The 26,624-nt window shown below is 45.6% G+C and overlaps 1 protein-coding gene across 1 annotated transcript in view; it reads right to left on the bottom strand.

Moving 5' to 3' along the window:
* The window catches only part of ZFHX3 (zinc finger homeobox 3), a 217,911-nt gene that overhangs the window by 101,402 nt on the left and 89,885 nt on the right, over nt 1-26,624 (bottom strand). The window contains exon 4 of the mRNA XM_044986910.1: nt 14,173-14,404. Within this exon, the coding sequence (XP_044842845.1) occupies nt 14,173-14,404 (232 nt within the window). The remainder of the gene's footprint in view (nt 1-14,172; nt 14,405-26,624) is intronic.

Here is a 26,624-nt window from a genome sequence, read left to right as displayed (position 1 = left end):
TTGCTATTTCATGTATGTTACTGCGCTGAAGACTGAATGTTTCCTCAGAACAGGACAATAGCTTTTCTCACTCCTCATCTTCTGCTGAGGAGACAAGAGAAAAGGATTTCCTCTTCAGAGACCAAAGCTAGACAATCGCTCCAGCTGCAGCAAGCTCTTCGATTCCATTCCAACCGGCGCATGGCAGGACACACTCAGCAGCCCTTTCTAGCCCAGTCTCCAGTACGCTGCACAGACTGGGCATTCACAACGACTTTAGAGCAAATCTTTAGAGTCTATGTACCAATAATCTGATTGTATTTACATGGCATCAAGTGTACAGCACTTCAGATATAAACACAGGTTCCTGCCACAAGGAATTTAGAGATGACATGTTGAGGAAAGACAACATTGGGACAGGGAAAGATCAGTGGATGACAAAATAAGGGAAGAAGCTAGCAGTGCTGGGAGAGCATTTGACATTTGTGAAGAGGGTTGGGCTCTCGTCTGAACTGTCCTATTAGACGGATTTAATCTATCCTGGGCAGGCCTGGAAGTGGGAAGGAGGGAGCACCTGAGAGGTAGCTAGTGACGGGGATGCTCGCTGAAAGAAGCTGGTTTGGAGGAGGACAATAAGACTGGCAAGTGCACAGGACAGGGGAGACGGTTCCAGATCCACGGGGCAAAGACAAGGCCTGAGAATGGGAGAAGACAGCAATCTGAACACAGTCATGAAAAGCAGCATACAAGGAAGACAAGGAGGCTTCTGCCCTGCTTCACCAACAGACTTCAGCTCTGCCATGAAAGGCCCTTATCCTGCACAGAGGTGTTTCTATTGCACTTCATATGTGCACACAGGAGATTTGACTTACGGTAATTTTGTTTACTGGTAATGTTTAGACAGAGCAATCAGTTTGGAAGAGCTGCTCACCCTGCCTACACATTGCTAATAAACAGAATTTAGTCAAATATCTTGTGTCCCTGGGCGAGGTGCAAAAGAAATTCCTCTGCCCAGGGTGCACTGTACTACTGCAGCCACTGAAGTTTCTCTGCCCACTGGGAAGTTTCTACGCGCCCTGTGTGCACAGAACTAAGTTCCACATAGACAGCAGACAAAGGTGTGACAATGACAATCCCACTCTTTTGAATCTCTCTAAAACCCTCCATTGCCTCTGTTTGGTAAGGCCAAATACTTGCATTTGGTTATGGGGGAAGTTTACCTTTAATTACAATCTGAGACACAGATTTTAGGCATTACCAAAATTAGGGATGGGCCCATACTGCAAGCAGGGATAGGCTGCACTGGTGAATGTTGCAGCTTACCTTGTCTAAACTTGGTACCAGCGCACCTACAGTGACAGCAGGAATCGGCAAATTCCAGCACAGACAAGGCCTTAGAAGGTTACAGTGCAAGTGAGGAGACTGGACTCATGTAAAACTTCCACTCAAAGCAGGCACTTGTTGCAGCCCTACTTTAATACTATCTAGCTCGTATACGTCACTGACACCTACAAATCGGAAATGCCTTATATGGTGGTCCCATTCCCCCAGGCTACGAGGGCCAGGGATGCTCGTTTCTAAACCTGCCTCTGCCTACACCAGCTGGGTAGCAGGTTTTCCACGCCTCTGTGAGCTGCCAGCATTTCGCCCTGTCCATTCAACGTGTAATCCAGGAAATGGCTACCAAACAAGAGGGACAGACTGGATGGTGGGGGCAGCTAACTTGGTTAAAACAGCAGTGAATACACAGCAAATCTGCTTTTACCTCAGCTTAGCAGCTCAAGTTCAACCCAGAGCCTTTAAAGTCGAGTTGTAAACTGTTAAAAGAAGCATTGCCATGTCCTCACCTTGGGTTAAAATAGCAGTAAGAACACCTTTTTTTGTTGTTGGGGGGGTTGGGGGGGGAGCAGTGAAGACATATCCAGAATCCCCCTTCTCAGTTGCTCTGAGAACAGAGGAGCTCCCCAGTGGTTAAGACTTTTACATCTAGAGATAATGACCCAAGTTGCTGGCAGCCATTCTACCCTGAGTCTGAGGAGAAAGGCAGGTCCCTGGGTGTTTGCTAATGCTGGGATCAGAACGGGACATGTTTAGCTAGCATTCAAAAATGACTGACCTCAGGGACCTCCAGCACTAAAAGCCTGAGTCTCTAGAGCCAGGCTATATATGGGGCTGTAACAGACTCGCATCCTGCGTGGATCAGGCACGGGGGAACACAACACACTGACCACTGAGCTACATTTACATCGACAAAACACCAATCCGGCAGTTCCACACCAAGTGTTGGCAGCTTCAAGCACAACTATCTGAGATGAGCACTAAAAAGGCTTGTTTTGTACCTGCAGCTTTTGGGGAAAAGATTATTTCACAGGTTGGACAAAAATAGTTTTTATGTTGATCTCTGTCATGCCCTGTCTACACACATGGTGCCAGGGGCGGCTCTAGCTTTTTTCCCCGCCACAAGCACAGCAGGCAGGCTGCCTTCAGCGGTGCGCCTGTGGGAGGTCCCTGGTCCCGCGGATTCGGCGTACCTACCGCCGGTCCCGCGGCTTTGGCGGACCTCCCGCAGGCATGCCGCCAAAGGCTGCCTGACTGCTGCCTCACAGCAACCGGCAGGGTGCCCCCCACGGCTTACCGCCCCAGGCACGCGCTTGGAGCGTGGTGCCTGAAGCCACCGCTGCATGGTGCTACCACCACACTATCTAAGATTATTTGCACATAGAAATAACACTCCTCCTTCACTCTTCCTTCCCAGCTGTAAAAACAGTAGCTTGGTTAGTTTCTAAACCATTTTTTTTGCCTGTGAGATCTGTGTGTGGGGAGGTATGCAGGAGTTACTGGGGAGAGCTAGACTGAAGGAATGAGTTTAAATTTACCGCTGAGTTCTGTTGTCACTATCTCCTGCAGAAATTAATGTCTCAGGAGCTGGGGCTAGCCTACGGAAGTTCTGTCTCCCATGCTCATCAGCCTCTCTCTATTCATTGATCATTGTTTAGGGAATTTTTTTGTTAAGTGGTCAGGATTAAAAGCAAATTGGCCCATGGGTGACAGCAAACAAATGCATCTGCAATGAGCGACAAATACCAGCCATAGCAGAAGCCCAGAGATATGCTAAGATACTATAGAGAGGGGTGCCCTAAAATATCCAAGATAGAAAAGCATCTCCTAGTCCCTAAGATGCACTGTTCTTGGTCAGCAACACTGAGTATCCCACGTGAGCTCATCTTCCTGTCTGCTACAACATTAGCAAACTCTGCACAGAGCAAGCAGAAAAGCGTAATGATCTTAAATCATCCAGCTCAAGAAGGCTCCCAGATAATGGGGCTTGGGTTTCTTGCCCGGTGTCTGTGTAATTTCTCTGCCCGTGTCTTCATTTCCCCTCCACAGGAAGCAGACTGTAGCTCCCAAAGCTCTTTTCCACGGTAGGCACAGAAGTTCCTGGGAGGTCTGTATCATCAGCTGCGCGCGCGCGTGTGTGTGTGTGCGCACGGTAAGGGGTTGGTGGGAGAGAGGAAGTATATGTGTGTTCTGTAAGGGGTGGGAGGGAATGAGTTGCAAATAATGTGCAATCAGGAACTATCACAATTACAAATGTAAACGAACAAGCAATTGGCCCTGACCTTTGTAGATTGTTAGAGGACTAATTAAGCCAAATCAGGCACTCTCTTCCATCAGGAGACTGAGACACAGACGCATGGAAATATCTACATGCAAACCCAGGGTGTTATACACCCCTTTTTTGATATACACAAAAAACCAACTGCACACATGCAAACTGGAGGTAATAATCCCACCACTCAAACTGTGCCCCAGCAAGACACTAAAGTCTGTTGTGCACAGGCCAGTAATCGAAGTTATTCAGGGTAACAAAAGTCCAGCTTGGCCTGGTATATAAAACTATTTGTAGAAGTAATAAAAGTTGGAACCAAGTAGACTGGTACACACTGAATTGTAAAGTTAGAAGACCTGTAATCAGGGGTCTTTCCAAACTCCTGGTAAAGTAATGGGCTGGCAGGACAACGAGCTGGAAGAGTCTAGAGAAGGAAGAAGCGTTTATAGTTGAAATGACTGAACTGTGTTAGAACTGATTAATTTTAATGGGATGAAGTTGCCACCCTGCCTTGGACATGGCTTATCTGGGAGTCACTTAATGGGAGCAGTGGGATGGGCGGACTGGTTAGGAGCAAGCTGCAAATGCCACTGCCTCCTGAGACCCTGGGATCCACCATGGCACCATTCACTGGGCCTTCACTGTCCTGATTCTGAAAGACATCCTGACCAGGTAGGGCCAGAGAGAGAAAACCAGATTATATCATCACCACCTCCACCAGCTTCTACTCCATCCTGAATGATGCCTGAGGGTGAGAGACTTTGGTTCCTGATGTCACCCCGCCCTCATGTGTCATTTTCATTCCCTACTTTATTTCTCCTCTTCTCCATCTCTCCTTTTGTCTTCTGTCTAACAAGAGTCCGGATTGGCCAGCCAAGACAACTAACTTCACCTCTGGCAAGACATGCTGTGAGCCAGTGCTAGATTCCTGACACTGGTAGAAGTTTGCCATCGCTGGGAGTAAGTCTACACGGCAATTAGACACCTCTGGCTAGCCCATGCCAGCTGGCTCGGATTAAGGGGCGGTTTAATTGCGGTGTAGACATTTGGGCTCAGACTGGAGCCCGGGCTCTAGGACCCTGTGAGGTGGAAGTGTCCCAGAGCTGGGGCTGCAGCTCAGGCAGGAACCCCTGACATGGCAATTAAACAACCCTTTAGCCAGAGCCCTGCAAGCCCAAGTCAGTTGGCATGGGCCAGCTGTGGACATCTAATTGCAGTGTAGACATACTCTGAGTGGCTGGTAAAACCCTGTGCTGGGCCTGTGTTTCTCCAGGAGTGAAGCTGCAAGTGGAAGTCAGCACCAGAACACTACACAGATTCTCCTGTCTTTGCTTTGGTTGTTTCTCCCTTTTTGTATTCATGTCTTGTTTTATGGAAATTAAACAGGATCAACGTCAACTAGAACAGTGCCAGATCATCAAAGCTAACTTTTCCTCTTTTCCTCACAAATGCTGATACCATTGGCAACACCATCTAAAACCTATGAAACGGGTCCAGCCTCAGAAGGGAAAAGGAGTAAGGAATATTATTTAAAAGGAAGCCTTCCTGGACACTACATTCCAAATGCTTTATAACTGGTTTCTCTTCTTTTCCTGGGTCTTTAATAAAAAAGATTAAAAGATTTTTTTGAAGGTGGTTGTTACAAGAGTAACTTGACACGAAGCCCAAGGCCACACTCAGCTGCTAATGCTGTAACTGTGAACAAAGGTTTTATTAATAATCTTACCCCTTGGGTGTGTCGCAGGCCCAACAAACAGGCCCCAAGCTCCGGCCTGTGCTTGAGTCAGGTGACTAAGGGTCATGTGACAGAAGCATGGCGGTGGCACTTCCTATGAGATGAGTTAGGCTCACCTAGGAGACAGGACCGCAGGGAGCAAGCCCTGGATGACTGCAGAGTACCTTGCACCTCGACGATGAAGTGCTGAGGAGAATCATGCTGTCTAGGGAGAAATAGTTTGGGCCTGAGAGGGCCAAATGAATCAATTATACAACTGGAATGGCTTACTAAAGTAGACCCCATAGGGGAGAATGGTCATTCAAACTCTTAGGTATGTGGGACTTAATTGGATAGTTGGGGGAACTGAGGCTATGGTAACAAAATTGCTACTCCGGGGAGGTGGCCTGCTCTGAACCACTTCCTGCAACATACACATAATTCAGTGCCTCACCCACACTACCCCCTATACACAGAAATAAGTGTGTGCAAACCAGCCCATAGAACAAGCCCACAAATACCTAGGTGTGCACACAAACACATCCAGGCAGAGACAGGAAATACATTATTTACATGACGGGAGGCTTTCAGACATACAGGGCATTGCACTGACACAGACAGGTGGTGACTGTCCTAGAGCAGTGGTTCTCAATGAGGTACACAGAGGCCTTCCAAGGAGTACATGAACTCACCCAGCTATTTGCTTAGTTTTAAAACAGGCGACAGAAAAAGCACGAGCCAAGTCAGTACAAACTAAAATTTCTTGCAGACAATGGCTTGTTTATACTGCTCGATACACTGAAATGCAAGTACAATATTTATATTCCAACCCATTTATTGTATCATTGTATGGTAGAAATGAGAAAGCATGCCGTTTTCAGTACTAGTGCGCTGTGTCACTCTTGTATTTCTATGTCTGATTTTGTAAGCAAGCAGTTTTTAAGTGAGATGTGACCTGGGGGTACGCAAGACAAATCAGACTCCAGGAAAGGGTAGAGTAGTCTGGAAAGGTTGAGAGCCACTGCCCTAGAGAGCTAGGAAGACAAATAATGCCTAGGGACAACGTACCCATTCCTTCCCTTGCCTACTGAAGCACTGAAGAAAATTCAAAATGGCCACTCTCACATTTCCTCCTCTGGGTCAAAATTCACAAACTTTGTTTTGAATTGAAAACGATAAGATTTTTGTTTTGCAGGAAATTTTAACATTTTGTTCCATTTCAGAACAAAAAAGGATTTAGAAATGTCCTGTGAAACTGATAATAGTATTTCAATTAGCTCCAGATACACAGCACCCTTGCTATCCCTCCTCCCTCCCTCTGTCTAAGGGCCCTGCTAACTTATTCCACCACAGCCACTCCTTTCACCTTGACTACTCCACAGCACAGATTCAAGTTCAGTATAAGACCTGAGCACAGACTAGCCATGTGCAAACACAAAGCATGGCTGCAACACCTGAATGCTATTAATAGGCGGAGGAACAACAGAACACAGCTTTAGCCTGCACTGAAATGCACTGTAGTAGACTCTTCATTATTATTTATTGGTTCAGTGCTGCACAATACACGAAGATAACAGCCTCTCCCTTAAGCACTTACAGTCGGACAGGCAGGCAGAGACCACAGGCCACCCTGGGAAATCTTAGCAGGAGGATTGTGTGTGGAGGCCTTTTGTTCAATTTATATAAACCAAGTATCAGGCGGTACGTGTTAGTCTGTATCCACAAAAACAACAAGGAGTCTGGTGTTGCATCTGAAGAAGTGAGGTTTTTTTACTCATGAAAGCTTATGCCCAAATAAATCCGTTAGTCTTTAAGGTGCCACTGGACTCCTTGTTGTTTATATAAGGCCCTGGCTGGGATGATTTAGTTGGGGATTGGTCCTGCTTTGAGCAGGAGGTTGGAGTAGATGACCTCCTGAGGTCCCTTTCAACCCTGATATTCTATAAAAAACCAAGTTATACAATCATTCTCTGGGTCTTACAAAAGAAGGTGCTTTGAAAAAGGGTCTTGAATGAAGAACTGGTGGTGGCTTGGAGAAATGATTTCAAAACGATATTCCACATGTAGGGGCAGCGTGGGTGAGACAGTACGGAGATGGGGGTGGAGAAGGAAACAGGGTACTGGGAATGGCATTGCTCAGAGCAGAGGGTGACAGGAGACTGATGTCATTGGGGGTGAAGCTTTGAAGGTGAGGACAAGGAGTTTAAAGTTCTTAAGGAGGAGTCAGCAGAGGGACCGAAAGTGAATTGTGACCAGGTCTGAATAACTGTCAAGACAGATAACTGTGGCAGCGTATTTGGATCATCCTGAAAGGGATCCAAGTGCACGTTAGTGAGGCCAAATAGGAGGAAGATTGAGTAGCTAAGACTGAAAATAATTCCAATGTGGCTCAGTGGTTTAGTTGTCAGGCTGGCAAGGGAAGGCTGGATCTCTGATATGGTGTAAAGAAATAGAAAAATGTATATAGTCCTTAGATGTGCATAATATAAGGGGAAAGAGTGAAAGATAATTTCCAAGTTGTGAGCCCGGGTGAGGGAGGATGGGGTGTTTTAACAGTAAAGGAGAATGGGGAAGAAGAGTACAGAGGGACAGTTTAGGTGCAGATAGAGAGCATCTGAGTAACTGACAAGCCACCTAGAAGAAAGCATTCGAGACATAGGCTTAGATGTGGGCCTGGACAAAGTAGATTTGAGAGTCATCTACATCAGAATGACAGTGAAATAATCCCTGTGAGTGGATGAACACACCCAGCGATAAAGTGTAGAAGGAGAAGAGAGGAGAGATTTAGTGGGAAAGACAGACAGCTTTCCCAGGCTGACATATGCCCTACACTGAAATACTTCTACACATGTCAAAAGTGTGATTCAGTCAACCCGGACAGATCTGCTTGGTGTTGGTGAGCTGTGATATACAGATCAGGCTAGATCTTGTTTTTATGCCCATAGTGGTCCCTTCTGGCCTTAAATTCCATGACTTGGACTTCCAAGCTGCTTGTGCTAAGCACAGAGAGTCAATGGTACCAGTCCCTCAGACCACACTGGTTAACCTGTATGAATCCGGGGAGCTCAGTGCTACTCACGTGGACATATTTGGTAAGTGGTTCTCAACAGTAGATGGTGTCAGATCCTCAGCTCTGGACTTGTCGACATGGATGGATCCAGGGACCATTCTGACAAGTGGCTTCTCAGTGTCAAGGGGTGCCAGATTTCAATAGAGTTGGCTGACCAGGCCAGATCCAGGGACCTTGGTACCATTTACACCAGGCACAGAAACATGATGGTGAACACATCTCCAGAGCTGATACTGGATTTAGACTGCCAGCCTTAGCTGACTTGACTGGGGCTTGGAGGCTTGAAGCCACAGGCTGCCACTGGCTGTGTAGATGTATCCTTACAGTCTGAGGTAACTGAGAAGGCAATATTTTCTTTTGTTCAATTTCATCCCTTCATTTATAAATATTCCCCCTTCGACCTGTCTAATAATTCCTCTCCTCCCTCCTGAAACACTGAAGTGCTCCCCTCAGTCATTGCTTAGCTCTGCTATTATTATTTATCTGTTATTTTTAGCTGTCAGCAATGGACTTGAGGAGCTATACACATCTCCTTTCCTTCGGGCCCTGCCAGCTCAGGTGGGCTGTCTGTAGGCCCAGAATCAACTCTGGAGACACTGCTTTTAAATTGTGGCTTGAGCAGGAGCTCAGGCCCTGCAGATTAGGAAGGGTAGGTGGACTACAGAGCCCAAGATGCAAGGTCTACGGAGCTACTGTTAGCGCAGTGGCCTAAGCCTGAGTCTGCAGACCCAGGCTCAGAGACTCACTGCCACGGGCTGTGTAGACATCCTTTAAGAGACCACCACCACACTGTGCAATCACCTCCACCGGAGTGATGGGAGCCCCAGGCAGTGTGTCATTGGAAATTCAACTGGACAAGACCCTGAAGCACACCCTGCAGAGAACAATCTGCCCTAACCCCGGAGTCTCAGGCTAGGTGAGACCTAGTCGGGGTTGTTGGTCTGTAGCTCCTAGGATCCGAAAAGTAGAGCATTTATTAGGGAAAACTAAACAACCAACATCCAGCCCAGATACTAGCCAGGGCCTCTCTTCGCTGTCATACAGAGAAGTGGGGCCATGCTCTATCATCCATTTGGGCACCTTCATCTTCAGTTCTCTATGGGCATAAAAGCAAGTGAAAGATGGTGAAATTATCCATTCTCCACTTTGGTTTTGTACAGTCTCAGCCAAATGCAAACTCAGTTGCTTTATTACTCTGGGAGCACACCCAATGAGCAGGGTCTTCTACTGGGGGGTGACCTGACATTTTGGCAAACAAGAATCCTCAGGCTGTCAGTATTTATTACTTCTCTTAAAGTTTGGCTGAGAGGCTTCTTAAAGCTGTAAAGAAAGTGAAAAGATTCCAAATCATTAAGGTGACCTGCAAAAGGGGCTGCCTCCTCCTTTGCATCTTTATTAGGTAAAGAGATTTTTTTCCCCTGCATTTTTTCAACTAGGAATCTAGAAACATTAGGAATGTCAAGTTTTGCCCTCCTGTTTGTTGGTGCTTTCCAGGGAGACCCCCAGGGATATGGAGTGAGAGCTCTCTGCCAAGATTTGAAATGGTGGATCCCGGAAGACTGGAGAAGCGCTAATGTAGCGCACATCTTCAAAAACAGGGAAAGGGAGGGGCTGGGAAACTATAGACCAGTCAGCCTGAGCTTGATACCTGGGAAGCTACTACAGCAATGTATAAATTATTCAATTTGCAAATACCTGGAGGGTGAAGGGGTAATCACTAGCAGCCAGCATGGATTTACTAAAACAAATCATGCCAAACCAGCTTGATTTCCTTCTTTGATAGGGTAACTGGTGGGGTGGATAGGGGGAATGCGGTGGACATAATATATCTGGACTTCAACAAGGCTTTTGACATAGTCCCATATGACATTCTGATAAGACAGAACAAGGAGCAATAGTCTCAAGTTGCAGCGGGGGAGGTTTAGGTTGGATATTAGGAAAAAACTTTTTCACTAGGAGGGTGGTGAAGCACTGGAATGGGTTACGTAGGGAGGTGGTGGAATCTCCTTCCTTAGAGGTTTTTAAGGCCCGGCTTGACAAAGCCCTGGCTGGGATGATTTAGCTGGGGATTGGTCCTGCTTTGAGCAGGGGGTTGTACTAGATGATCTCCTGAGGTCCCTTCCAACCTGATATTCTATGATAAGTAAGCTGGAGAAATGCAGGTTTGGAGGAACTAACATTAAGATACATAACTGGTTAAAAAACCACAAACAAAGAGTAACTATTAATGGAATGATGTCAGATTAGAGGGAAGTCTCAAGTGGGGTTCCACAGAGATCTGTTCTGGGTCTGGTGTTATTGAATATCTTTATTAATGACCTGGATGTAGGAAGAGAGAGAATAGTGATTAAATGTGCAGATGACACAAAGCTGGGGGGTGGGTTGCAAACACTTTGGAGGATGGAGCTAAAATTCAGAGGGATCTTCATAAATTGGAGAACTGGGCTACAGACAACAAAATGAAATTCAACAAAGATAAACGTAAGATGCTACACTTAGGGAAGAGAAACCCAGTGTACAAATACAGAATGGAGGATAACTGGATTGGCAGCAGCACTGCTGAGAAGGATCTGAGAGTTGTGGTGTATCACACAAGTCAACAGTGTGATGCTCTTGCAAAAAAAAAAAAATACAAAAAATGTAGGTTGCATTAACAGAGGCACAGCATGCAAGCCCTGGGAGATGATAGTACGGCTCTAGGCAGCGTTAGTTAGGTCTCAGCTGGAGTACTCTGTCCAATTTTGGTCACCAATGTATAAAAAGCATGGTGATAAACCAGAAAGGAGCCAGATGCGAGTGACAAAGATGATCAAAGGAATGGAATGCAGCCATATGAGCAAAGGCTGAGGGAACTGGGTATGTTTAGTTTGGAAAAGAGGGGGGAGGAAGACACGATAGCAGTCTTCAGATATTTGAAAGGCTGCCATAAAAAAGATGGAGAAAAGTTGTTCTCTCTTGCCACAGAGGGCAGGACAAGAGGCAGTGGGTTCAAACTACAGCAGAGCAGATTTAGATTAAATCTCAGGAAAAAACTTTCCTAACTGTAAGAACAGTAGGCCAATGGAACACGCTGCCTAGAGGTCATGGAAGAGCCTTCACTGGAGGTTTTCAAAAGGAGGCTGGAGAGCCATCTTTGTTGGATGGTTTAGACACAAATAATCCTGCATCTTGGCAGGGGGTTAGACTAGCTACGATTGTTGAATCTTTAACAAAGGGAGATTTTCCCCCAAAAGTTTGTAAGACTTCTAGTTAAATAAGTGTTGAAAAAAATACAAATTTAAACTCTCCATAATTCCCTTTCCCTCTCAGCTAGTCAGGTTCCACTTCCTCAGTACCTGTGATGTAGGGTGACCAGACAGCAAATGTGAAAAATCAGGATGTGGGTGGGGGGTAATAGGAGCCTATATAAGAAAAAGACCCAAAGAACAGGACTGTCCCTATAAAATCAGGACATCTGGTCACCCTACTGTGATGTCATAATCCTAACAGTTCTCCATTCATTCATAAAGTCTTCCAGGAAAAACAGGTAAGTCCTGAGCTTCTAAAGTAAAAGTAAAAGAAAAAGAAAATGTGTTTCTTAAAAAAGCCTTTCAACCCTTCTTTACATAGCATAAAGGGCCCAAGTCATTCTTTTTCTCTTTTGCATTTCACCTTTAACAAACTCACATGTGCTACAAAATACAGAGTTGTATATTACAAGTCAATACATTGTACTGGGAAACTGAAAGGTCTTCTCTGGTGGAGCTCGAGATCGCCTCCAGCAATCGCCTCTCACCCACGAAAAGAAAGCCAAGGAGCTGCAGCCTCTATTGTAGCCCCAGGGGTGGGGTGGCAGCCACAGTATATTTTCACTGCTACTGTGAACTGTGAGGAGGTTGATTCCCTCCTCTCAGCCCCCACAGAACCCCTGAGCCTGCAGACTGGTTACTCGGGTTATAAAACCAGATTTAACCCTTAGTGATTTGAGAACTTTTGTTTTGCTTATTCAGGTATTTTCAAGCATTTTAGTTTCTCTTTGATCAACATGTATATCAGCAACCACCAAACCCTTCATCCACCAACACATTTCTAAGATGTGCATTTTTTTTCTATCCACACAATGTAAGCGTTCATCCAGATGTTTACCCTGTCTTGATGACTGCACCCTGAGATCAGTCCCTATGATAGGACTGGTCAGGGATCTTTCCACAAATACGTAAAAAAAAACAAACAAACAAACAAACAAACCAGAAAATGCTAATTAGTCAAAAACAAAAAACTTTCATCAGGAAGGTTTTTGATGCCCAGGATGGAATTTTTGGTCAAAAGCAGACAGAGAGAGAAACAGCCAGTCGTCCCCTGGCCCAGGCACTCACTTGGGACGTAGGAAACCCCCCAAGACCCTGCTCTGAATCAGGCAGAACACGGACGTGAACCTGTGTCTCCCGTAATACAGGTGAGTGTCCTGACTATTGGCTATTCTGGGATGTTAAGGGCCCCACACACAGTTTTGCAAGGTCTTGGTTTCATGCCAATACAGAACACAAAATGTCCAAACCTCAACAAACTTTTGTGAAACAGAATTCCTGTTCTCTTGCCATCCCTAATTATGCACCCTGTTGAACCCCTCCTCCAGCTCCCTGCCAGTGTCTCACACGAATATCACTGTGCCTTCTTCCACACTGCCCCTTACACATGGAACGTTCCTTCAGAACCAGTCTGCAGGCCACTATCCTCTCCTCCTCCAAACCCCTCCTCAAGAGCCACCTCTGCTGCAATACCCAGAGGAAATCAATCAGTGAATGAGGATGTGAGGGGCACATGGCATAGCTGACCCTTATTTATAATCGGCCATGAAAAATGCATCCCAGACCGTGAAATCTGGTCTCCCCCCGTGAATTCTGATCTTTTGTGTGCTTTTACCCTATATTATACAGATTTCACGGGGGAGACCAGCGTTTCTCAAATTGGGGGTCCTGACCCAAAAGGGAGTTAAAGGGGGGTTGCAAGGTTATTTTAGGGGGGTTGTGGTATTGCCACCCTTACTTCTGTCCTGTCTTCAGAGCTGGGCACCCAGAGAGTGGTGGCTGTTGGCCAGGTGCCCAGCTCTGAAGGCAGTGCTCCGCCAGCAGCAGCGCAGAAGAAAGAGTAGCAGTACCACTACACCCCCTACAATAACCTTGTGACCACCACACAATGCCTTTTTGGGTCAGAATCCCAACAAATAAAGCACACTGAAATTTCAGATTTAAAAAGCTGACATCATGAAATTTGTGATTTTTAAAATCCTATGACTGTGAAACTGACCAAAATGGACTGTAAATTCGGTACGGCCCTATTGATAATTATCTGGAAAAAATGCAAATATCCACCTATGAAAGTTGACTGAATTTGATTTTATCCCTCATCCTCTTATGTCCCTAGTTATTTTAGGTCCCAGTCTGAAAAGACTTACGCGTGTACTTAACTTCACACATGCAATTAGTCCTACTGAAGCCCATGGGACAACTCACACATATGAAATTAAACACGTGTTCAAGTCTTCACAGGGTCGGGGCCCTACACTGTAAGCTCTCTGAGGCAGGGATTACGTTTTCTGGTGTGTCAGTACAGCACCCAGCACAGTGGGCCTCTGAGCCTGACTGGGGCTTGTAAGGCTACTGTAATAAATACTAACTAACTATCACCTTGAAAGAGGAAGAGAGACCATGACAAGGAAATTCTGAAGCTGGCTGAGAAATGCTACAAACTCTTTAACTCTCCAAATCAAATATCAGAACATACACCAGTCAATAGCCATAGCTAAGAAATGCCACTCACCGGCATCAGCAGCTGGACACTTGCGGATGGTGAAGATCTGACCTAAGTCTTCCTCTTCCTCAGGGAGGCCCTTCTGAAGGCGCTGCAGTTTGCGCAGGCTCTCACTACGCTGATGTTTCATGGAGCGCACATGCTGGATAAGGTTCAGCTTGGCCTTGGTGGAATAGTTACAGAGGGCACAGTGATAATAGCAGCTTTCGCCCTCAACTCCGCTCTCATGATGCTGAAGGTGCTGTGAAGAACAAAGCAGAGACACATGAGTGATGGAATTAGAAAATGACCCATCCCCAGCCTATATGGGCTGCTGCACTTCAAGCTGCAGAAAGGCTTCTTGGAAACTCGGGAGCAGGAACACACCTTGAACAAGAACAAGAGCAAGAATTTCCTTTGTGGAGAGTACTATGAAGGTACCATGAATGGGGATTTCCTGGCACTGTTGTATGGATTGACAGCAATGGCATTTAGAGCGAGGCTGGGCTGACTTTGGGTAGAGGAGCGATACAAGTGGGCATAGGACTGTTTGGTTTGTTTTTTTTATTAATGTTCAGCACTGTATAAAACACACAGTCACTGCCCCCAGGAGACTAATCTAACAGTACAGATAAAACACTTCAGCTACAAACTGCATTGGAGGACCAAAAGGGCCATCAAGAACTCCAGAGTTTCTTTTTTAAAATGACTGGGTCTGTTCCTGTACCTCTCTCAAGGTTTATCTTTCATAGGCCCGGTGGAAAAGGGCATTTGAAGGGTGGATCTGAACCAAGAGAAGGGCTACTATTTGCACTACAGTGAGATGATGTTTCAGTGGTCAGGGCAGCACAGAACAAGCTCTTGATTCCTCAGCCACTGAATCCCATCGAAAACCATCTCTGCAGACCCCGCAATTATAACTGATCATAAGGGTCAACCTTCATTTTTGATCCAAAGTCCCACACAAACCATCAATAACTCACTGCTCGTGGCTGTCCACTATCACAAGCGGAAGTACTAAGTCCTGGAGCTGAGCATCATACATGTGAAAGAAGTGAGCCCACTATCACACACATCCCTGCAGATACCGAGTGCCTCCATCCCTCCTCTGCCGTGTCCCTCACTTGGAGGCCTGGCTACACAGGGCATTTGACGTAACCACACAACCTTTCAGGCTGATGGGCCCCCACCCCCTCATGTGCATCGTGCTTCAGTGCTCCTCTCCCACAACTGATCACTGAAAGGCACTGAAGTCTTGCGGGAGGCTACAGATGTTACGGATTGGGGCTGTCCCAAGAGAGGGAGAGGAGAAGATGAGGAAAAAGTGGTAAATGATGGAGAAAGTTGAAATCCATGTCTCCCTGCACTTGTGGATATTAAAACAGAACTTCCCACTCTTTGCTTCCCTGGAAAGTCTTCAGGGAGATAAGCATGTGGTGGAACAGTATAGCAGCAGCAACGAAGATCAAGCCTTTTCACTGAAAGAAAATGACCAATCCAACATTAAAAACTGTTCACAACCAAGTGTGGAATTTGCAAGTCTCTCTCTCAATAAAGCTGTTCCAGGGAGGAAATCAGAGAGGGAGCTCCGATCTTATGTCCAACAGACAGAATTACATCTGAAAAATGCTCAACTAAAACTTAGAAGACTAAAACAGAAGCAGCCCTTGATTGCAGTGAATGAATTCCAAGGGCCCTTGGAAAGAGCCCATGAGAGCAGAGTTGCTGAGTATGTGCATCCCAGGGTTTTTTGTTTGTAAAGAGAAGGTTTAATGCCTACCACCCCAGGTTCCATTCCCTTGGAAATGGACGAAAGACATAGGATGACCTGGTAGAGCTGGACGTAGGTAGGGACAGACATCCAAACCTAATGGCCAGAGACTAAGTGCACTAGCAACAACCTCCTTTTCAAGTAATTCAGAGCAAGCTACAGAACAGCATCCCCCTCCCAAACAGAGATCTCATAGCCAAGCCAGCCAGTGCCAGTGGAGGACAGTTTTTCCCCTTGATCAGCAAATGAATCCTGTCAGTTCTCAGACACAGAGTCCCCAGGACACTGGGGAAAGGGACAAATGTTATTTACCACATTGCTGTGAATCCCAAAGGCTGGAACAAAGAATTCTTAGAGAAAGACACAGGCAAGAATTCACCCTCTCAGCTATGCAGAGGGCCGTAGCACAACCCCGCTTTGCTCTCTCATTTTTGGGTAGAGTTGGTACTTTTCCCATATATTCTGCACTAGCATTCCCCATTCCCATGGCATTTTGTTCCTGCCTGCTGAGGTGAAGCAGGGACACAAGGTCAAAGGTCAAGGAAGAATTCCCAGGCCAACTCATTTTGGGATTACCGCCCGTACCTGCGATAACCTGCAATTCAGCAATAACCCAAGTCCTCTCCAGTATTGCTCTGCACCGTGAGCCTGAAAGTGTCCATTCTTAGCACACGGGCCCACAACCAACCGCTCCTCACCTTCTATAGCAGCCCAGGAAAGCCTTCTTCCCCATTTGTTCTACTTGGGGGAAATTTACATCAACCAATCTTGGGCTGCATTCTCACCAAAAAGCATTACCTATATGAGGAGCGGTTACCCTAGACTTCAGACAGTTGTCTCGTTGCACCTGCCAGCAATGGCTGGGGACAGATGTCCTGCTAAAGACATACATTACCTGGCTCTTTATGTCTGGATGACAGGGATCTGTAGTAGAGTGCCAAAGAGATAAACAATCTTTCCAAGCCAAGGACATGCTTAAAACTGGATAGGCGCTACAGCTGCTGCTTTTGACCAGAAGGGGTGGGCGAAGAGAATAAATTTATTCCTGATCCAGCTAATTAGAATAGTCTCATTTGGGATCATAATGTATTTAATTAAATTCACTGTAATATCTGAAGAATCCACCAAGGCACCAATCCCTCTGGTGCCCTCAAAGAAACTTTCCCGAGCTCGCTCTCTCATGGGCATTTTATTCTTCTTTCCTCTGCTCTCATCTCTACTGTCTTTGTGCATTAACTTAGCCTACGCTATAGCCAGAGAAAGAGCAATTGCTTCAGATATAAAAAACAAAAGATGACGCAAGGGAGTAGTGATTTGACAGTGTCCTGCCCAGCTCAATCAGCCCAGTGCCTTGTCCTGCCCAGCTCAGATTTCTGCAACACACTCCTACCACCAGCCCTGGATTTCTTGCTCAATGGGGCTACAAGAAAAGTATTTGCTCCCTTGAGTGCAGAAACCTCCTAAGTCTTGGTGGCACAAATTTCAAATTCTAAGACCGTGAATGAAAAGAGACAGATGTAGCAATTGCTAACCTGGTCCATCTAGCCCAGTTTCCTGTCTCCAACTGCAACAAGTACCAGCTGCTTCGAAACGGTGCAAAAACCCCCAAGAAGGCAATTCCAGAATAACCTGACATTGGGGGATTTTCTTCCTAGCCTTTCATAAGGTATTTCCTGACTGGGAGTGTTGCAAGATCATTGTTACCACTATGCAAGGTTCCAGAGAAGTATTATGGACATGGTCTCTATGGGAGGCGAGGCACAGTTTTCAGTGCTTTGATTGAAGTGGGCGGGGGGAGAGGGAAGGGGGCTTACATCCTGGGGAAAATATATTTTAAACAACTTAACAAATGTGGCTCATTTGCGGTGTTCCCTGTGCTCCCGTTCTAAGGATGTGAGTTTTAGTCAGAGACCCTGCCCTCTCAGGCCAGCTTCACTTGCTGCTGCATCCTGTAGTGAAATCAAAATCCCATGTGACCTACATCAGTCTGCCATGGACCCGACAGAGGTCAGTACTGTGATTTTACTGCAGGATTACACTAGAGGAGAGAAGTGGGTGAAAGTCACACACCTGCAATTTTTAGCTGGAGCGTTACTGAAAATGCTGAAACACACAGATAGATAAGTACAGTTAATGGTCCATCATGTAGTAAAGCTTTTCCCTGATGAGACTTTTCCCTTACACAAAGCACAAATTCAAAAGACTAAACAAGAACTTTCATTAGACGATAATTCATCTTGAAAAAAAAATCAAAAGAATATATTGTTCCTAAAGAAAACTAACCAACTTCATTCAGAGAACATCGATTTCAGTAAATCTGGAGGGGCTGTTCACCCCCGCTCTCCCACCCTGCCTTCCAACAATAGGAAACTTTTAACATCTGGTTCTTCACGCATGGAATGCAAAATATTGATTAGATTTAGTCAAAGCTCCACTTTAAAGTAGAAACAGACAGAAGTACATTCTGATAGAAACCATAAGGGTCACAAGTGAAGCTTCCCAGGGGAATAAGGCCTGTTACTGTACACACACTAACCACAGCAACACATGCAGCTCACAACACCTACTCTTACACACAAAAATCAAAAACAATCCTGCCCAGTCCTTCAATGAGGAAACATCTAGTGTCTCAATGCAAAGCCATCTGCTGTCCCTGTGGAAGAGGGCAGTTGGGGAAGGATTACAATGCCAAAAGTGTGTCTCAGTGTGTAGCTGGTTGTATTTCAACATTAGAACATTTCTGAAGCCCTGGAGGAAATACCCCTGTACATTACCATCTCTAGTACCTGGCCACAGAACAAGCCCCGCACATTACTAGCTCTTTAGCAGATGAAGAAAAGCTAATCAGAAAACTCAAGAGATTTGCCTCTGAGAAACTGGGTTCTCTATTTTATTCCCACAAACATACACCCTGATTCCGTCCTCTGCTTTAAAAGAAAAAAATCCTGCTCAAGCAAGAGAGCAAAAAGTAGCAAGAAATAGATGCAAGCAAGGTGGTTTTCCTTACACAAACTTTGTATCAGAAAGTTAGACTGTGGAGGAACCTACCCTGTTGTCTCATTTGGAGGATGGAAGTCAGAATGACAAAGGAAGTCATATGTCAAATGTTATGTGTTAGATCAAAATATTACATTATAGTAAAGATATTGGCATCAACCATTGTGTCTGCCTATTAGCTTTCAATAAGGTTAGAGTTTAAAAGAAGCAACCACTAGACATTTAGAAACCCAGGACGTAGAGTTACTTCCACAGTAAACCAGACTCACACTCAAATAACTAGACAGCCTACATTGTAACTGTACTTTCTCAGATTGATTCAGAAAGTGTTGCATAATGTTATTTTTACAGTTCATCTTAAAGAAATCAATCTGCTCAGTTGCCCTCTAAGTGAAAGAAATCAGTTAAGAGAGTGATGGTGAAATTGACCCTTGGATTGATGGACTAACTTTCCAATTCTTGTTCAGAAACATCTGTCCTGGAAGGTTGTGTCTGGGATTCTGTTCTGATAAGTACCAGCATAATAAATATTCCCAGCCTATTACTGTGGCCAATGTAATTTTTAAACACTATACTCCATTTCTCCTTCCTTCCCTTCCCTTTTTCTTCTCACCTCCATCACTTCAATGCGGGGCCCCTCCTCTGTCTTTCCATTTAATCCCCTCCTAACAAACCCCACCCCCCTTTCCTTCTTTTGTAGTCAGACTGCAAGCTCTTTGGGGCAGAGACTCTCTCTCTCTCTTACTCTGTACAGCGCCTAGAGAATATGGCCCTGATCTCAACTGGGGCCTCTAGACACTACTGCAAAATGCACCAAGACAGAAACTAGCTAAACTTCTCCAGGCACGTGTGTATTCAACGCTTTAAAAATAGCATTAATAATGTAGGACACTTTACCCACATAATTATCTTTAATTTGTTAATTAACACACACTTCTTGAACTGCTAACTTGAGCTTAGCAGGTCTGCTTTGAATTTACGTCTGTTAGTCTATAAGGTGCCACAGGACTCTTTGCTGCTTTGAATTTGAAAGTGTTCTTTTGAATGTGTACAGCAAGTTTATTACTAATACTGTGCAGGAAGCCAATTCCTACTGTAGCATTAAGACACTAGACTCCCATTTCCCAGTGACAGTGCAGTGGAACGAAATGCTCTCTTCTGCCTAAAATCTATGAGCCATCTTCAGTGTGTCCAAGTCAAAGGTTTGGTGCCTATGTAAAGCGTAACTTTAGCCTGTTGTGGAAGTGCAACATTCACTCTGAATTGCCTGCTTTGTAATGGTTATTTTTTAGAAACACAGAACAGACTGTGCCTGCAACCTTCAGTTTACCTGCAGGAACTTCTCCCCGTTTTTTATTTTAGAAGATCCTATGATCTGCTGGAGAGGAGTGCTGCTATGGTAGATCCCAGGGACCCCACAAGATTGGAGCCCCAACCCTAACAAACCTTAGAGGGTCAATGGTGGGAATATTCTGCCCCCTCAGTCTGCTGGCCACGAGATCTGCTAACCAGTTCCCACCCACCACCCTACGGAAGAGTCCTGGTGCCGCTGGTCTCTTAAGCTCCACAAAAAGGCAGCCTCACTTCTCTAACCCGTTACAAGTACCAAGGATCAGGGCTCCTCGCCTGCAGAGCCAGGAGGTACAAAGTTGTGTGGCTCCTCTCTTGTTGCCTTTCCAGGGGCCACAGAACTGGGACTCTCCCTCCTGAGTCCCACAAAAAGAGAAAGGGAAGATGGATAGCTGGAGGCTTGGGAGGCAGTAGAATTGGCAAAACCTCCCTCCCTCCCTCCCTCTCTCCCCTAGTGCTGCTCAGATCCCATGAAGGGGACCCTGGGGAGAGAGAACTCCCACCCCTGCTGCCTCCTCCTGTGCTCAGTCCAAGAGAGCTGGTTTGCTTCCAGTTCTTGTTTCATGCCTCCACTCTCCTAGAGGTGACGGCGTAGGCAGTCTGCAGGAGCCCACAGGGATCAGGTGGACTGGGGGAACCTGCTGCAAAGGGATCATTTTAAACATGCCTGCTCTACTCTGTCAGGGTTATATGTTGCAATACCCACAAAACCATGCCCCACTTAGGCTCAACATAAATAACTAGAAGGCTCCCTCTCCCCCCCCTCCCTCCACCGTTGATTTTTCTTCAGTCACTCTACACTACTAACACTGGCCGCGGGTTCATTGCCGTACATTAGCATTACGAATCGATGAGACTCATTTCGTATCAAGAATGATAGCTGACTGAACATTATCCAGTACTTTCCCCAGTGTACTGAAGATCAGTGCCCAAAGAGGGGTCTTTAGTCTCTTCTTTTAGAGCTAGGAGATACAAGTTTTCCTCTAAGAGGTCTTGTGAAAGAAAGGAGTCATGTTAAAGAGCAGAGGCTTGCACCTCTCTTCTCATGCAGCTTTCCTTCTAGCACGGGAGGCGCTGTAATTGATGCACTGGTAAATGTCAGTTAAAGAAGAGAGATGTTAAAAGAATTACCAGACATGGCTGCAAGAGGAAGGCGAGTAGGAACCAAATGCAGGCACAAAATACCAGCGTCTGCCATGCCTCCGGGACACTCGTATCTGGACAGATATGTCCCATTTAGCACTCGCCTCTCCCCAAGAGGAGACAAAAGAGAAAACCGAGAATCCAGACTTCTTCAAAAGCCCTTGTACACGTGCACGTACTGGCCCACTGGCAGCTGCGTGAGCGAGGCCTTGGTGGACAGCACATGCCAGCCTCATTGCCTCCAACTCCGGACCGGCAGAGGTTCAGGAACAAGCCTTGGGAACAGGACGGCACTGTTACGCTAATGACAAAGGGACAGTCTCTCCCTGGACTTGAATGTATTAATACAGGGTCACACAGGGGCAGTGGAGCATAGAATGTGGCCCTCTGAACTCAGTCTGCCCATTGCAGTGGTGCACAAACTTTTCCAGTCTCCTCCCCCTTACCAGTAAGAGAATCTGTCCACACCTCCCTCCATTACTGCACAGCCAAGGCTTCACCAGCAGCAGAGCTTGGGCTGAAGGTGGAGCTGGGCGGGGGGCAGAGAGGGAATGAGGGTGGAGCTGATCTGCAGGCAGGCCTGGAAGCGTGGTATTCCCTCCCCACCCCGTGTGGGAGCTCGCCCTGGCCCTGCCACATGCCCCCCCGAATATTCCTCTGTGGCCCCCTAGGGGTGTGTGCCCCACAGTTTGGGGCACACTGGATACCATAGATATAAATTCCTGACACTGGGGTTATGTGGAAAGCACTTCACATGCCCATAAGGATTCCATTTTTACCACCAGGCTGTAACTCTGTATGCAACGAGGAACTCCAGCGAAGCTAGAGGATGGTGATAAATTGGAGCAGGTTCAGAAAATAGCCACAGGAATGATTACGGATTGGAAAACCTGCCTTCTAATGACGGACTCAAGGAGCTCAACTGTTTCAGCTTAAAAAGGAGGTTAAGGGGTGACTTGATCACAGTTTATATATACCCTACACTGAGAACAAAAATTGATATTAGAGGGCTCTTCAATCGCACAGAATGAGGTGGAACACAACCCAATGGCTGGAAGTTGAAGCTAGACCAATTCAAACTAGAAATAAACTGCACATTTTTAACAGCGAGATTAATTAACCAGTGGAACGATTTACCAAGGGTCATGGTGGATTCTCCATCACTGGCAATTTTAAAATCAAGACTGGAGATTTTTCTAAGAGATCCGCTTGAGTTCAAAGAGGAATTAATTCAGGGGAGTTCTCTGGTCTGTGTTATACAGGAGGTCAGCCTAGATGATCACAGTGGTTCCTTCTGGCCTTATAATCTATAAATCTAGACAAGACGTCAAAATATTGATCCCGAGAGTCTGAGGCTAGGACCCATGTATGCAGAATACTGTGACTAAGGGAAAAGATCAGGGCCCGCAGAGCCATAAGCTGCACTAGATAAATCATACAATCCTTGTACACAAGAATTTGGATCCTTAATGAAAGTCATGTGGAAGCAGCTGTCTGATGCTGGCCTGTTCCAAGTACTCCATAAAAATCAGAGCTGGCTCAATTCATCTTACTCTCCCTTTCACACCTGCAGCCCCTGCTGGAATTTCCTGGAGCCATCTGAGAAGCCGGTAAAACTAAGTACAGTGAGAACACATGCTGCCTGGCTGCTGAAACGAGGTGGACCTGCTCACCACCAGACCCTTGCTGGGAATGCCTGTCCAGATGTCTGCAGGAACAAGGAATAATTTATTTTCACTGCAGCAGGTTCAAAAGAAGAACCTTCACTGTCTCTAGACTCCTCGCATGTCCTTCAACTGTGTACTGCTCACAAAGAAGTAATCTCCACACCCTCATCTTGAAAGCCCTCCATGTCCTTGCCTTTATACATGCCTCCAAGCAGGAATTCCAGCCCTTCTGTCCCACACCTGTCTGCAGTTTGGGTTCATTGGTCATTTTTGTAACCAGACATCATAGTCTTCACCCTAAAATTTTCTCCCTAAACACAAGATTTCCTAGTACTGCCAATCCCAATCACTGAACAAACCATGAGGTTCTTAAAAACAAATTTAGGTCTTTATTTGCCTTTTGAGCCTTTAAGGTTCATGTTGTCTACATTTTTCTACACAACTCTAAGGGCTAGAAACATTCTCCCCCTCGCTCCAAAAATAAAATAAAGCTGAGATTTTGATGTGATCACAGGCCCCGTAGCTGGGACCTTAAGAAAAACATCAAATATCACAAGGGAGCAACATGCTGTTTCCAAGGTTCTCTCCGCAGGTCCTCACTTTCTTTTCCACCTAAAGAGGATGCTCCCATTCTTAAATCCTACTTGGCAATAACTGAACCCAATTAACAGTCTGACTCGGCAGTAATTATAGTGCACCTTCATGCACATGTCAAACACCTGACAGCAGCATCACTGAGAAGAGCCCTACGTCTCTGTGCAGGGTCTTTGGTCTTTGAATCTGCCATCATGTTATCTGTCTCCTTGAAGGTAATGCTGCATAGTAGATTTCAAGGCCAGAAAGGACCATTAAGATCATCTAGTCTGATGTCCTGTAAAACACAGGCCAGAGAACTCCCCCCAAAATGATGCCTACAGCAAATCTTTTAGAAAAACATCTGATCATGATTTTAAAATTGCCAGCGATGGAGAATCCACCATGACACTCAGTAAAATTATTCCAATGGTTAATTACTCTCACTGGTAGAAATTTACGCCTTGTTTCCAGTCTGAATTTGTCTAGCTTCAGCTTCCAGTCCTTAGATCATGTTATACATTGCTCTGCTAGACTGAAATGCCCATTATTAAATATTTGTTCCCCACGCAGATACTTTTAGACTCTACTCAAGTCACCCCTTAGCCTTCTCTTTGTTAAGATAAATAGACAGAGCTCCGAGGCTATCGCTATAAGGCAGGTTTTCTAATCCTCTGATCATTCTCATGGCTCTTCTCAGAGCCCTCTACAATTTAATCAACATCCTTCTTGAATTGTGGGTGCCAGAACTGGACACAGAATTCCAGCAGAGGTCATACCAGTACCTCTCCTCTCCTCCTTGAGATTCCTGTTTCTGCACTCAGGATCACAGTAGCTCTTTTGGCCACAGAGTCATACTAGGAGCTCATGTTCAACTGATTACCCACCACGACCCCCAAATCATTTTCAGTCACTGTTTCCCAGGGTAGTGTCCCCCAGCTCATTAGTATGGCCTACATTCTTTGTTTCTAGATGTATATAGTTACATTTAGATACATACAATTTCTTTGTGCATGGTTTACCAAACAATTGAAATCGCTCTGAATCAGTGATCTGTCCTCTTCATTATTTACCACTCCCCCAATTTGTATGTCATCTGCAACTTTAACAGTGATGATTTCATGTTTTCTTCCAGGTCATTGATAAAAATGTTAAATAGTGTAGGGCCAAGAACAGATCCCTGCGGAACTCCATTGGAAACAGACCCATTTGATGAAAATTTTCCATTTACAGTTACATTTTGAGACCTATCGGGTAGCCAGTTTTTAATCCATTTAATGTGTGCCATAGTAATTTTATATCATTTTAGTTTTTTAATCAAAATGTTGTGCGCTACCAAGACAAATACCTTAAGAAATCTAAGCATATTATGTCAATACTATTACTTTTATCAACCAAATTTGTAATCTCAAAGAGATATCAAGTTAGTCTGACAGGATCTATTTTCCATAAACCCATGTTTATTTGCATTAATTACTTTATCCTCCTTTAGTTATTTATTAATCGAATCCTGGATCAGACTGTTAGAAAAAGCAAGCCGTCTTACCCAGAAAGGATAAGACCCATCACAGTCTTTTCATACTCTGGAGAAAAGCTTTTCATTCTACCTCATTACTGGTCTATCAATAACCCCCTTGAACCTTCAATCTCCCCTATGTGCCCCACAAGGGGGGAGGAATAGCTCAGTGGTTTGAGCATTGGTCTGCTAAACCCAGTGTTGTGAGTTCAATCCTTGAGGGGGTCACTTAGGGATCTGGGGCAAAAATCAGTACTTGGTCCTGCTAATGAAGGCAGGGGACTGGACTTGATGACCTTTCAGGGTCCCTTCCAGTTCTGTGAGATAGGTATATCTCCATATATTATATTTTGGGGAAGGGGAGGGATAGCTCAGTGGTTTGAGCATTGGCCTGCTAAACCCAGGCTTGTGAGTTCAATCCTTGAGGAGGCCCACTTAGGGATCTGGGGCAAAAATTGGTCCTGCTAGTGAAGGCAGGGGGCTGGACTCGATGACCTTTTGAGGTCCCTTCCAGTTCTAGGAGATTGGTATATCTCCAATTATTACCTATTACCACATATGCCAGTAGAGGGAAGCAAGGGGGGGGGGAGATGTCCCCATTGGGGTTTAGAGCAAGATGAAAGGTGGCTGGCCCAGACATGCTCTCTCTGGTGGCCAGGAGGCTGTTCCTTGTGGTGAAGAGGGAAGGACAATACCTTTGGCTACTCTGAAGTGCTTTTGAGTTTCCCCCATAAACCACCCAGACAAACACCTAGCAGACTGGGTTTTACTCCCCCACCCCTTTAAGTCTCATTAAAAGCCAATATTGTTCAGCCTAAAGATGGAGAGCTCAACATGGATTTTACTGAACGTTAAATCAACCAGCAAGCGTAGCCAGCAAACTCTGTGGCACTTTAACTTTAAATAATGCAATAATTATTGAATTTCCTTTTTATAACCGAAGTGCTGGAATGTAAACAATGGGGCTGTAATTGCAGGAAGGGGGGATCAATAGAGGCAATCGTTTTCAGCCATGTTAATTGTAAATACAATTGCTCCAAGATGTCAGCCTTGTTCTTCTCACTCCCAGAATCATCCTAACGGATGACAGAGTCCAACTTTCCCATTACAGCTGTTCGTTCCTTTAAGAGGTTCTCAATCAGGTCTGATCAATCTGTCAAGATAATGCATGGAGTAAGTAAGACTCTTCCAAACACAAGCTCCCAATCAATAGCCCGGAACAGCTTAATGAGGAGGGGCTAAGGCCCAGAGGGAGGCAACAGCACCAGTTTTCACCGTCTTTGGCAGGCTGGCTTCTTCACATGGCCTTCCTAAACCGATCAGCTCTTAACAAGGACATTGTTTATGCAGGCTTCAGTGAGCAGCAAGCCCCCCACACTCTCCAGGGACAGACGGACACACAACAGCATAGATTAACAGAAAACAAGATGTGGCCAAATCAGGTTTAACTTGGACTTTTTCCTCT

The sequence above is a fragment of the Mauremys mutica genome, chromosome 14 (assembly GCF_020497125.1).
Source record: "Mauremys mutica isolate MM-2020 ecotype Southern chromosome 14, ASM2049712v1, whole genome shotgun sequence".
NCBI lineage: Eukaryota > Metazoa > Chordata > Testudines > Geoemydidae > Mauremys > Mauremys mutica.
The sequence above is the reverse complement of the archived record's forward strand: the minus strand, read 5'-3'. Positions and strand labels throughout refer to the sequence as shown.